The sequence below is a fragment of the Lactuca virosa genome, chromosome 3 (genome assembly GCF_052849685.1).
Source record: "Lactuca virosa cultivar CGN04683 chromosome 3, Lactuca_virosa_CGN04683_v6, whole genome shotgun sequence".
NCBI lineage: Eukaryota > Viridiplantae > Streptophyta > Magnoliopsida > Asterales > Asteraceae > Lactuca > Lactuca virosa.
Window position 1 is genome coordinate 272138213 of NC_136428.1, and position 13256 is coordinate 272151468.

The 13256-nt window shown below is 35.0% G+C and overlaps 1 protein-coding gene across 1 annotated transcript; it reads right to left on the reverse strand.

The window, feature by feature from the left end:
* Positions 1–6577: 6577 nt before the first annotated feature.
* LOC145164600 (uncharacterized) lies at positions 6578–7189 on the reverse strand. The gene has a single exon (XM_079083312.1). It carries the CDS (start codon positions 7187–7189, stop codon positions 6578–6580), a length of 612 nt encoding a protein of 203 aa, XP_078939438.1.
* Between the last annotated feature and the right edge of the window lie 6067 nt (positions 7190–13256).

Consider the following 13256-nt stretch of genomic DNA (forward strand, 5'->3'; position numbering starts at 1 on the left):
ATTAGGGTTTAACCATTTAAAATTCTAGAAAATTAAAACTTTTAATTTCAAATTTAAACTATAAAACCATAAGGGTGTATTTTAAAACTTTTCAAAAAACACTAGGTTAAATCTCAAATTAAAATAATCTTTTTATCATCCATATTTAACCAAAATTTTGAGTTTTGATAAGGATATCAAGTTACCATTCAAAAAATTCAGTTTTAGGCAATAAAAACGAATTATGGTAATTATCCAATTCAAAAACTGATCAGAAAATCGAAAAATCTGGAAACTGACGAGTCAACTCGTCGAGTTCTATATTGAACTCTTCGAGTTCATGCTCCAGACAGCAGATTCCGACTTTCTTGTTCTTTGGACAATTCACTATTGCATCAATTCAATTTAAAAACATCCTAGGCTCTGATACCACTGATGGGTTTTGAGCATATCTACACTCGTATGTGATCATGCAACCCTAATTGCTTTGGATCTATGTTTTTAACTAATTGAACATGCAAATTGAATACCAAAGCAATAACCCTCCCAAAGGAGTCCATCAACCCAACTTTGCAACTATCAGTGATTTGCAAAACCAGTCCCCGTTCTTTTAATCAGTTCCTTTAATCCCAAATTAATTCCTAATTAAATTCTGATTAAATACCAATTAAATAATATGATTTCCAAATAATATATTAATCTTGTAATATATTTATAAAATCATTTTGAGTACCAATTTATTATTTCAAATAATAAATTCTACTCTCTCTCCACTTGTCATCCTGTCAAGTTGCTATGGTGAAGGCAACCCAAAAGGACCATGCTACAATCAAATCAAGTACATACCAATAATATTTATGGGCTTAGACACCTAATCCAACATATATGACTTCCAAATTTCGGTCCGATGACGGGCGGTGCCCGAGGAATGTATATATGTTTATGTTATGTGATATGTTATGTGTATTTGTTAATATATATATATATATATATATATATATATATATATATATATATATATATATATATATATATATGTATAACGAGCTTTGCTCAATGTTGGGCGGGGCCCAATGCCGGACATTGTCCGATGTCGGGCCGGGACCGATGAAGGGGCGGGGCCCACAATATAATTATATATGATTATGTGTATGATATGTGGTAGTTTGGGGAGACTCACTAAGCTTCGTGCTTACAGTTTTCAGTTTTGGTTTCAGGTACTTCTGGTAGCAAAGGGAAGAACTCGGGATGACTGTTGTGCACACACCATTATGTTTAGTCTGGGATGATTACTATGATGTTTTGTTTTGGAAACTTTGATAATAATGTTTTTGAGATAGTTTGACTTATGTTCAATGAAGTGTTTTGATAACTATGGTTTTATTTAATAATTTAAAATGAAAATTTTTTGTCATGATTTTTGGGATGTTTCAAAAACACTTTTATAGCAAAATAACTAAACATATACAACATACTATATTTCGAGATCAAAATAAATAGTTAGAAGACTTGTATTCTACCCTAAAACATTTAAAAAGTAGAAAATGAGAGGTATGAACTCACCTTGATGATTTTTATTAGAAGATGATAAGAAGATGGGGGTAAGAATCAAGTCTTGGAAGTTAACAACTTCTTGAAACTTCAAGATCTTTCCTAGTGTTTTTGGTTCAAGAATATGAATAAGGTAACCAAAAGATGATGATAAATGGTAGTAGAACTCGAAATATGTATGGAGAACTTACCAAAACTCTTGCTAAACACTTGGAGGAACTTGAACTAACTTGAGAGGATCTTGAGAGAATGTGAGAATAAAAGTGATGGCTTGTAAAAGTGAGGGGGTGGAGAAGGGAGGTTGGGCCGAGAATTAAGAAGGGACAGGGAGAAAGAGATTGTGTGTTGACTTGGGTAAAGAAGCATGCTTAGAAAGTGTGATGTGATAAGTGCATGACATTTTGATTAAAATAACCTAAGTATGTTTCTTGGATTATAATATGTAAAAGTGATAATGATGATGTTGGGGAGGGAGGGGACGGTTAGGAGAGGGGAGACAAAAGAGAGTTCCTAGCATTTTTTATAAAATGTATCTAGTCTCTTATATAAACCTTGACATTTTATAGAAGTGTGGTAAAAATGTTGTGTAATTGTGTAATTTGTAAGGTATAATAACTAATAATAATGTTATTCAATATTATTAATAATAATATAAAAAAACTTATAATTTAACGGTTTCCCAATTTGTTATATTTAAAAATATAAACGTTAAAACACAGTAAACTTCCGTTTTCTCGGTATATGAAATTTTTCCGGAAAAATAGTTGGAGTTTAAAAGTAAATACTAGGTCATATTACGTTCTATAAAGTGTGTTCTGATACTTTATAATTATTGTTAATGGCATGTTGTAGTGCATTTAGTGCCAATACCCGGTGTACATTTATCATTTTCTGCGACTGAATTGTCGTAACTTTTGAATGCGAGCTCTGTTTTAGATGTTCTATATGTCTACGGATTCGTAACACAAATACATTGTTTTATGAATATTGCTTATATTAAAATAATATTTGTGTGATTTATCGAATTTCTACGCTACTGTAGTCTACTATTCGTAATTAAAGCGTTTATTCGATAATTGATTTAAAGTGGCGTATGTAGTATTATAATATCCAATAATACATTACGAAGGTTATGAAAATTGCGTTTCACCATTTTAACATAAGTTATGCTTCAACGGACTTTTGTTGACTTTTGTGACCAAAATTGACGGGTGTCACACTATTGCTATATCTAACTCCCTTAGACAATCTACAATCCAATTCATGATAGTCTTAATTCACTACTTACTTCCAAAAGTACGACCGACTGTGGAATTTGAATAATAATATTATTCGGGATGTAAAACATGCAAAACGAAACACAAGAATAAACAATTGACAAAAGGAAGTAACCAAACTCATAAATAATTCTCCATTATTTAATCACCAAAAATCAATTACATTTTGTTTTGTTACAAGTTTCAAACTAACTAACTAACTACTAAAAATAATATCATCTCTCAGAACAATGCTCCTGGCATGCTAACTGTGCTTGACCCTACTCAGAGCCTTCGTCACAGGATCTGCAAGATTCTCTTCGGATGATACCCTCTTCACGATGAGGTGACCTTCCTCTACCCTATGTTTAATGTAATGGTACTTTCTGTCGATATGTTTATACTTTCCATGATGTCTTGGTTCCTTAGTCAAGGAAACCGCTCCTTCCTTATCGCAGAAAAGTTCCACTGGCTCTTGCATGGTTGGGACAACTCCAAGATCTCTGATGAAGTTCTTCAACCAAGATGCTTCCTTTGATGCTTCACTAGCAGCTATGTACTATGATTAAAAGGCTGAATCATCCACCATGTCCTGTTTGGAACTCTTCCAAGTTACTGCTCCACCGTTTAGAATGAACACCCAACTCGACTAAGAACGAAAGTTGTCTCTATCTGTCTGAAAGCTGACGTCACTGTACTCACTCACTCTTAGCGTATCACTGCCACCAAGGACCAGAAGCATGTCCTTCGTCCTCCGCAAATATTTGAGAATGTTTTTAACTACTTTCCAATGAGCTTTACCAAGATCTCCCTGATAGCGACTAACCATGCTCAAGTCAAAGGACACATCAGGGCGAGTACATGTCATAGTGTACATGATCGACTCTACAGCCGAAGCGTAAGGTACCTGACTCATATCAGCTATCTCTTCATATGTACTAGGGCTTTGAGACTTACTCAATTTGGTATTGCTATGGATATGTAGCTCTCGTTTCTTGGAATTTTCAATACTAAACCTCTTTAGTACTCTACCCAAGTATGAACTTTGACTAAGTCTAATTAGTCTCTTCTTTCTATCTCTTAAGATTCTTATCTCGAGAATATAAGATGCTTCTCCAAGTTCTTTCATGGAAAAATACTTTCCAAGCCAAGACTTAACTTCTTGAAAGGTTGGAATGTTGTTTCCCATGAGTAGTATGTCATCGACATACAACACCAGAAAAGTCACTATACTCCTACTAGCCTTGATATACACACATGACTCATCTTCACTCCTAGAGAAACCAAACTCTTTGACTTTCTCATGGAAGCAAAGATTCCAGTTGCGAGATGCTTGTTTCAATCCATAGATAGATTTCTCAAGCTTGCATACTCTATTTGGAAACTTTGCATCTAAAAAACCCTCTGGCTGGCTCATGTAAACATCTTCAACCAACTTCCTGTTAAGGAAAGCAGTTTTGACATCCATCTGCCAAATTTCATAGTCATGAAAGGTAGATTTATGGCGAGCATTATCCTAATAGATTTTATCTTGGCTACTGGTGAGAATGTATCATCATAGTCAACCCCCGGGGTTTGAGTGAATCCCTTCGCAACCAGTCGAGCCTTGAAAGTGTGTACCTTTCCATCCATGTCGGTCTTCTTCTTGAATATCCATTTGCACCCAACTGTCTTTGACCTGGTACATTATCAACCAAATTCCAAACTTGGTTGTCATACATGGACTTGATCTCGTTGTCCATTGCCTCTTTCCATTTAGCAGCCTCAGGGCCTGCCATTGCTTCCTTGTAGCTAGCCGGCTCATCTAAATTTATCAGTGTCCTAAAACTAACAAACATGTCACCATCTGTAGTAATATGGAAGCCATAGAACTCAGGTGGCATGCTAACTCTACTGGAACGCCTAAGAGGTAATGACTTATCTATCGGTTCAACATGAACCTCTTCCTATGGTTGAGTGCTAGTATCATCTAAGGTTCCTTCACTGGTTAAATCTTGAATTTCTTCAAGGTTAATGGTACTCCCACTGTCCTCTTTGAATATGAGCTCTCTCTTTCTTTCTTTCTCTCTCTCTCTCTCTCTCTCTCTCTCTCTCTCTCTCTCTCTCTCTCTCTCTCTCTCTCTCTTTCTCTCTATCCCTCCCTAAAGACTCCTCTTCGTGCTACAAAGACCACGTTCTCACTAGGTATGTAGAACATATATCCAAATGACAGCTTTGGGTAACCAATAAAAATACACTTCTCACTTCTAGCTGCTAGCTTTTCATGAGTCTCGCGTCTCACGAAAGTTTTACAACCCCAAAATTTGATATGTGCTAACGATGGAACTTTCCCTGTCCACATCTCGTGAGGTATTTTGGCAACCTTCTTTCTAGGGACAAGATTGAGGATGTGGGTAGCTGTCTCTAAGGCATACCCCCAAAAGTGAATAGGATGAGAAGCACGACTCATCATGGAACGAACCATGTCTAACAAGGTCCGATTACGCCTCTCAGCCACACCATATAATTGTGTTGTCATAGGAGGAGTCAATTGTGAAACTCTTCCACATTCCTTGTTGAACTCGATACTAAGATACTCTCCGCCTCTATCGGATCTAAGAATTTTTATCTTCCTACCCAACTGATTCTCGACTTCATGTTTAAACTCTTTGAATTTTTCAAAGGTTTCTGACTTATTCTTGATCAAGTAGATATAACCATATATGCTATAATCATCTGTAAAAGTCACATAGAATCGATTAGCATCTCTTGTGGATGATCTGAAGGGTCCGCACATATATATATATATATATATATATATATATATATATATATATATATATATATATATATATATATATATATATGAGATCCAACAAACCTTCACCTCTTTCACAAAATCCAATGAAAGGTACTTTCGTCATCTTTCCCAAACGACAAGATTCGCATGTATCATCTGACCTTAGGTCAAATGATTCCAACACTCCATCCTTTTGGAGTTGGGAGATGCGTTTCTTGTTAATGTGTCCAAGATGACAATGCCACAAGCACACTTTGTCTACACCATTAGACAAATCAATATGAAAAACATTATTGCCTAAATTATCAACACACGTCACAATTTCATACACACCATCACAAGGTAAATCTTCAAATATAAAAACATCATTTTTATAAGCAGAAATAGAACCATTCAAATCATTAAACGAGTATCTAAAACCTTGTATGAATAAAGCATGAAAAGAAATAATGTTACGTTTCATCTCTGACGAGTAGCAACAATTTATTAAATCTAAACAAACACTACTACTAAGAACTAGACTATAAACACCAATCTTGGTAACAGGAGAATATCGCCTATTCCCCATGATCAGTTTCATTCTTCTGTGCTCCACCTCCTCACTTTCTCTTAGCCCCTGCAAATCAGAACAAATGTGAAATCCACATCGTGTATCAAGGACCCAAGAATGAGAAGATGATGAGTTATTAGATGAAATACTATATATACCTGCAGAAGATGGCTTCACTTTACCATCCTTGATGTCTTGTAGATACTTTGACCAACTTCATTTCCAATGCCTCTTATCATTACAGTAAAAGCAAGTGGCTTCTTTGGGATCAGAAGTGTGAGGAATGTCAGAACTGGGTTTTCCTTTGGGTCCATTTCTTGACGACCCAACATGAGATTTTCATTTCCAATTTTGTTTAGGAGGACCTTTCCTCTTCTTCCCCTTTCCCTGTCTAATAACCAGAACGGGAGCACTAGCAGGAGTGGAGGCTGAACCTTTTCCCTTCATTCCTGATTCAGCTGTCTATAGTAGGTTGTGCAATTGAGCCAAGGTGGTCTCAGTGTTGTTCAAATGATAGGTCATGATGAAATGATCATAACAACTTGGTAAGGAGCTTAGGACTATATCAATAGCCAACTCCTCATCAAAGTGTACATTTAGCCTAACAAGGCACTCCACGTATCGTTGTATTCTCTGCACGTAGCTACAGACATATTCTCCCTCTTTCATCTTGGATGCCATGAGGGCTTTGAACACTTTGTACTTTTCTTGACGAGTTCTCTTGTGGAACTTTTCCACAAGGTCCTTATTCATCTCATAAGGCCAATAGTCCTCATAAAATCTCTGCAACTCAGGGGTCATAGTGGCGACCATGATGCAAGCAAATTTTGTCGCATCATCGTAGTGTTTCTTGTAAGAGGCTAATTCTTCAGGAGTTGCCTTCTCTTCGTCGATTTCATTTAGTTCCTTCTCAAGGACATACTCATTGTTCTCGAAACGAAGGTCCATTTTAATGTTACGCATCCAGTCGTTGTAGTTGGTGCCATCCAATGTCACCTTTGAGCAGACTGACAACAACGAGAAGTTATGGTGGTTGGAGGAGCAGGAAGCAGAAGCATCAGCTGGAGTAGACATCTATAAAAAGAAGGTAGTTTTAGTTAGACAAGAATAATTCTTAATATAGTAACCCAAAATAAAATATTAAGGGTAGGACCCAACTATATAATTCACAACTTAGAAAAGGGATGCCGTAATCTAACTGTAAATTTAACAAAGGTAGTTAAATGACGGTTTACCAATTCCACTAGAAAAGAAATGAAATTACGTGAAATTCCCAGGTCTTTTGAGATTCATTGAAACTATTCAATGGCATGTATAATTCCAGATTATGCTCTTTTATTTGTGACTGGGATCCCGAGGATCACAAACAAAATGTGAATAACCATGCAAATGTGCTTGGTAAGCTCGTTGTCTTTTATCATCCCAATTGATGTGCTGGTGAACCACACATGCTCCATCAACAATGTAATTTATGAGATACCCATTACAGCTCTTTATTAGTCCCTATTAGTGTGTTGGTTAACCATACACGCTCCACTACCGAGTTATAAAGTGTAATGTGCAATTTCATGGGTTAGCATACTAATTCATAATATTCCTAAAGTAACTAGATTTTGGGATTTTAAATAAAAGGTTCTAATAATTTTAATAGCATTATACTTTTAATGAGATTTAGTTGTCCTATCAAATCTGTTATGCTAACGACCCTCCACTAATCAACGAAGCGGTGGATGAGAGTGGACACCCATTCAACTACCATTTTATAGGCAGTTTCCTTATACCCCCCTCCCCTAATAGACTAGCTTCGTGAATGAGGCATACTAGCGATTTGACTAACTGATTCTTATACATATACTATATTAACAGTTAATAATGATATATAAGGTGTATTTTAAACTTTTCAAAATACTAGGTTTATTTATTTTTTTTTAAATTCCGAAAATTAATAATCAATTAATTTAAAATTAAAATAAAACAAAAATTGATTTAATATTTACCTATTAATTAAAACATTAAATCAAATAAGGATTAACTAATTAAACTAATCAAATAATTTAATCCTAATCCTAACCCTCTAATTTTCGAAAATTAGGTTGTAGGAGTTATCCAATTTTATAATCATCCCTTTTAATCAAATTAAACTAACAATTATCTAAAATAGGAAACCCTAACAAACTAGCAATTTTCGAAGACTTGGGGAGGAAGGTTAGGGTTTCAAAACCCTAACCATAATTTTGAAATCCAAAGGGAAGGGGCTAGGCTTTCGAAAAACCCTAACCCTAGTTGAAATTCTTGGCCATTTAGGGTTTAATTTCTATAAACCCTAATTGATCAAATTCAACAATTATAGCAATTCAATTGAAAACAAACCAAATGCTTTGATACCACTGATAGGTTTTATGCAAAACAAATAAACTTAAAACCCTTAAATTCACATGCAACCTAAGGATCTATGTTTTCACTATTGAACCTATAACTAAGAACATCAAATAAGAAACCCTAGGTTATTTTCAAAAATACCAAAGAAGGGTTTAGGATTACATACCTTATTGTTATTATTGTAAATAACAAGAATCCTTCACTTGTAGATCTCTTGGAAGCAAGCACCACAATTGACGTGCCTTTAATAGCTCACACCCAAACTAGCAAGAAGGATGACTATAGAGAGAGAAGAGGAGAGGGGAGAATTTTGGCTATCTCTATGGAGGTATGAGTGGCCGAAAATACAAGGGTTAAGGGTCTTTATATAGTGGCGCAAGGAAACCCTAGATAACCTTGATTTGAATATTAAATTAATATTTCAAATCTGTTATTTATCTCATTCCTTATCTATCCACATGAGATATTCTAGAAACCCTTGAATATCCCCTCAAAACCGTCCAACCCTAATGGTGGAAGGTTCAGGAGCCTTTTTTCAACTATTGAACAATTGCACTTTAGACCCTACACTTTTAATTAATTCTATTAATCCCAAAATTAATTCCAATTAATTTCTGATCAATTATTAGTTAAATAATATATTTTCTAATTAATATATTATTTTCATAATACATTAATAAGATTTTTATATTAATTTATTGATCACATAATAAATTAATCTATCTTTTTAAAAGTCATCATGTCCAATTGCTAGATTTGAGGGTAACCCAAAAGGATTATGCTACTATCAATTCAAGTATATATCAATTATAGTTATGGGCTTAGACACCTAATCCAACCATACCATGTCGACATATGAAAACAATAATCAACAACCAACAAGTACATGTAATCATACAAATATACCAATATAACAGATCACTACAGTAGAGCAACATCCTATATCCGATGATACATAACACAATCTAGTGGGCCGATATTGGTGCCTTCAACCCACAAGTATAGTGAGAAAACTCACCTCACAGTTTAGAAGATAATAATAATGATCACCGATTCACTAACCAACTCTATAGGTCGCGTACACAGCACACACAAACATTTTCTCAAATTACAATCCAAAACCCCAAGTTTGACCTAAAGTCAAACTTGTTCAAAAAGTCAACAGTATAATCAAAGTCAACACTCAAAAAGTCATTCAACCGGTGGACACGTCGTGACCACCCTTTGGTTACGTCGTGGCATAATGGAGACAAAATAGTCACGTATCAGCCTTCTTCACGACGTGACGAATAGAGTGTCACGTCGTGAGAAACGCTCTGGGCAGTTTAATGCATTAAGCTCTTAATCCTTTTTCCCACACATCCATACTTTCCAGAAGGATTTCATACTCCTAAAAGATCATAAAAAATCGATACTTTATAGACATGCATGTCCAATGCGTGTCTTGAACTCAAGCTAGGTCAAAAAATGGTGTTAAATGGGGTCAAGATCTCATGCAAGAGTTCAATACTCTATCAAACTTCAAATCCATCACTTCTAACCACAAAGGAAATATGGGGATCCATAAAGTTGGCAACTTTATGGAACCCCGCCACTCCAACTAGCCAAAACATGAAGAAAACACATGAAAAATCTAGATCTAAGCACTTAGGACCATAAAAGCATGGAACTTTGAATACTCACAACGGTCCAGAGTGTGAGAAAAAATGATGGTGGAACTTACAAGCTGAGATGATGCACCAAAAACTCTTCCTCTTCTTCTTCTTGGTTAGAAATCACCAAAAGTGGAGCTCAAGGTTCAACTTATCGGAGATTAGGATTTTGGAGGTTGAAAGGAGGTGATGGAGGTTGAGGGTGAGCAAATCCTAGCCCTCACTTCCCTTAAATAAGGGGATTATCATCGAAATTAGGGTTTTGGCTCGAAACAGCTGTCACGTCGTGACCCTCATGTGGTCATGTCGTGACATTTAAGTGGAATGTGCGTTTCCTCGAACATGGTCACATCGTGACACATAAGTGCTCACGTCGTGACCAAGGTTTAAATCCTTAAAAAAACTTAATTGATAAATCTAAAGAAATGTTTACCTGGAACTTGGTGCTACAATGATATAACTTACCATACCTGTGGTCTGATGTTAAATATTTTTCATGTATTACAGGTTCAGGTAGTAGCCATTGTACGAGAGGATATAGGAGCACGAAAGACTTGGACTAGAAGTAGCTCTTATTTTAGTTTTTCCTTGTTGCTTTAGATTATGGTATGATTCGTTGTAAACCCGATTATAGCATGTGATGTAAAATGTTTATGAAGTTTAGATTTCTGCATTTTTATAGAAAACATTGATATACCCCTAAAATATTAGTTGAGAAAAGTTGGGTCGTTATGAAACCCCTCGTATATCTCCTAAATTAAGACCTTAGATTAAGGGGGACATAAAATACTTATGTACCCTAGTTTGACTATGCTTATTATACATGTAAATTTCTTTGTTATGATAATCCACATATTTCCCCAACTTGAAGACATCGTGATCACATCCCAAAGCTAACAGAGCAGAGTCCATATCAACTTTAAGAATTCGAAAATTCTAATAATTTGTTTCAACTTTAACGCATCTTAATTCATGGATCATTGCATCAAGTTCATAGACTGAAAACACATCTATGTCCACATAGTCGATGTAATATACTTTTGCATCCACATAACGGCATCTTTGATGCTTGGTAAAAACCGTAATGATGAACTTTAAGTGTAAGCAAATTAGATAAACTTCCTATAAAATCATAACAGGGTTTTTTAAGCAAAACTTAAAAAAATTTTAAAAAACGAGTGCAATTCAAGCTCGTGCTTATCTTACGCCTTCTTTAAGTCTTCGGTCACATTCTTTACCCTAACGTAGCACAATGTCAACACCATTGATTGATTCTAGCTTGTATGATCAAAACCTCAACTCTGAAGACCCTTTTCTTGAAAGGGTTTAGGTCATTTTAGGTCACTTAACTTTTGGTTTTGTGTTAATTTGATCACTAATTGGTTTGGTCACTTAACTTTTAGATTTGTGCTTATTTAGTCACCTAACTTTTAAAATTGTACTCATTTAGTCACTAAACTTTTGAAAAAATTTAAAAGTTTAGTGACTAAATGAGCACAATTTTAAAAGTTGGGTGATTAAATGTGACCAAACCAAAAGTTAAGTGAGTAAATGAGCACAAAGCAAAAAGTTTGATGACCTTTTAAAACTTAAAAAGAGTTAAGTTAAGTGACGAAAATGAGCAAAAAACCAAAAGTTAAGTGACTAAAAATGACCTAAACCCTTCTTGAAACAAAGTAACTTAAGGAAGAAACTTTGGGAACGTGTAATGAAGACAAAAGGATAGATCAACATAAATATGACTAGATGGTGGGGGCAAGATGGAATGACAAAATTGCCCCTCATGCGATGCGCATATGGGTCGATTGACGTCTAAAAGTGGATTCCGTTGGCCAAAAGAATTAGGCGGGAAACTTTTTGAAACAACAAAACACATAAAAGTTTTAATAGTTGTCCTTACTATGACTGTTTTGGGAAACCATAAGGACCAATTACAAGCATTTCCTCATGGATCAAAAACAAGAAAAAGCCTAATAGGTATAACACTTCACCTGTACAATAAATGTAACTTTCGAATTCATTTGACATGGTTAAATAAAAAAAAACATTGTTTTAGTTATTGTTAAACAACGGACTTGTATGTTTGTTAGGCTAGAAGGAGTGGTAACACTCCTAGCATATTGCCACATCATTTTTTTGCCTGCCACATCATCTTTTTGTCTTAACACCTAAATCTTGGCATTTTGTAGGGAGTGGTAACACTTCTAACACTCCATTTTTTTCTTTTTCAAATTTAATTAAATTATATATTTTTTTTTAAAATACAAACAATTAATATTAAAAACTAAAAACTTTCAAGAATAAGGAAATTAAAACCATGAACTGGGGTGGAAAGATCTTGGGGAAATCAAAGGCTCATTGACATTACAGATCTAAAGAATCACTTGCAAATAGGAGTGGCAATTGATGACACGTCACGACAAAAATACACGACACGAAACGAAATTGAGACGAAACTGAAATTCGAATTCGTGTTCGTGTCGTGTTCGTGTCAAGTGTAAAAAACACGACGTCGTGTTGTGTCGTGTTCGTGTTCAAAAATTGACACGAAATTGACGCGATTTAACATTTTTTGTCGTGTTTTTCGTGTTTGTCGTGTTATGTATGAATAAATATTAATTAAATACATTAATTGTTATGTCAAGTTATCTTTGTCGTGTCGTATCGTGTTTGTCGTTTTTTAATCGGTTCGTTTCCGTGTTAGTTGAAAAAAACCCGAGTTTGTGTCGTGTCGTGTTCGTGTTACATAAAACTTTGTCGTGTCATGTCGTGTCAGACAAAAACACGACACGATGGCCCGATTTGCCACCCCTACTTGCAAACATAACGAAATCTTCTAATAAATTACATTATATTAATAATAATTTCAGATCTACACAACGAATTCTTATAATAAATTACATTATATTATAATACTTTCAGATTAAAAAAAAAAAAAAAGAACGAAGAAGAAAGAAAACCCTTACTTGGTTTCCTGACATGAAGATCATCAAATCACCCATAAATATCGCATCTTCACACAATCAAACCAAAACCCACTTCCTCGATTCGAATATAACCCATATAACCCCCAAAAAGAAGGATTAAAAAGAAGAAAACGTTGATTCAAG

Bases quoted from the DNA above. Each gene is read 5' to 3' on its own strand.
- LOC145164600 (XM_079083312.1), bottom strand. From the start codon at position 7,189: ATGTCTACTCCAGCTGATGCTTCTGCTTCCTGCTCCTCCAACCACCAT.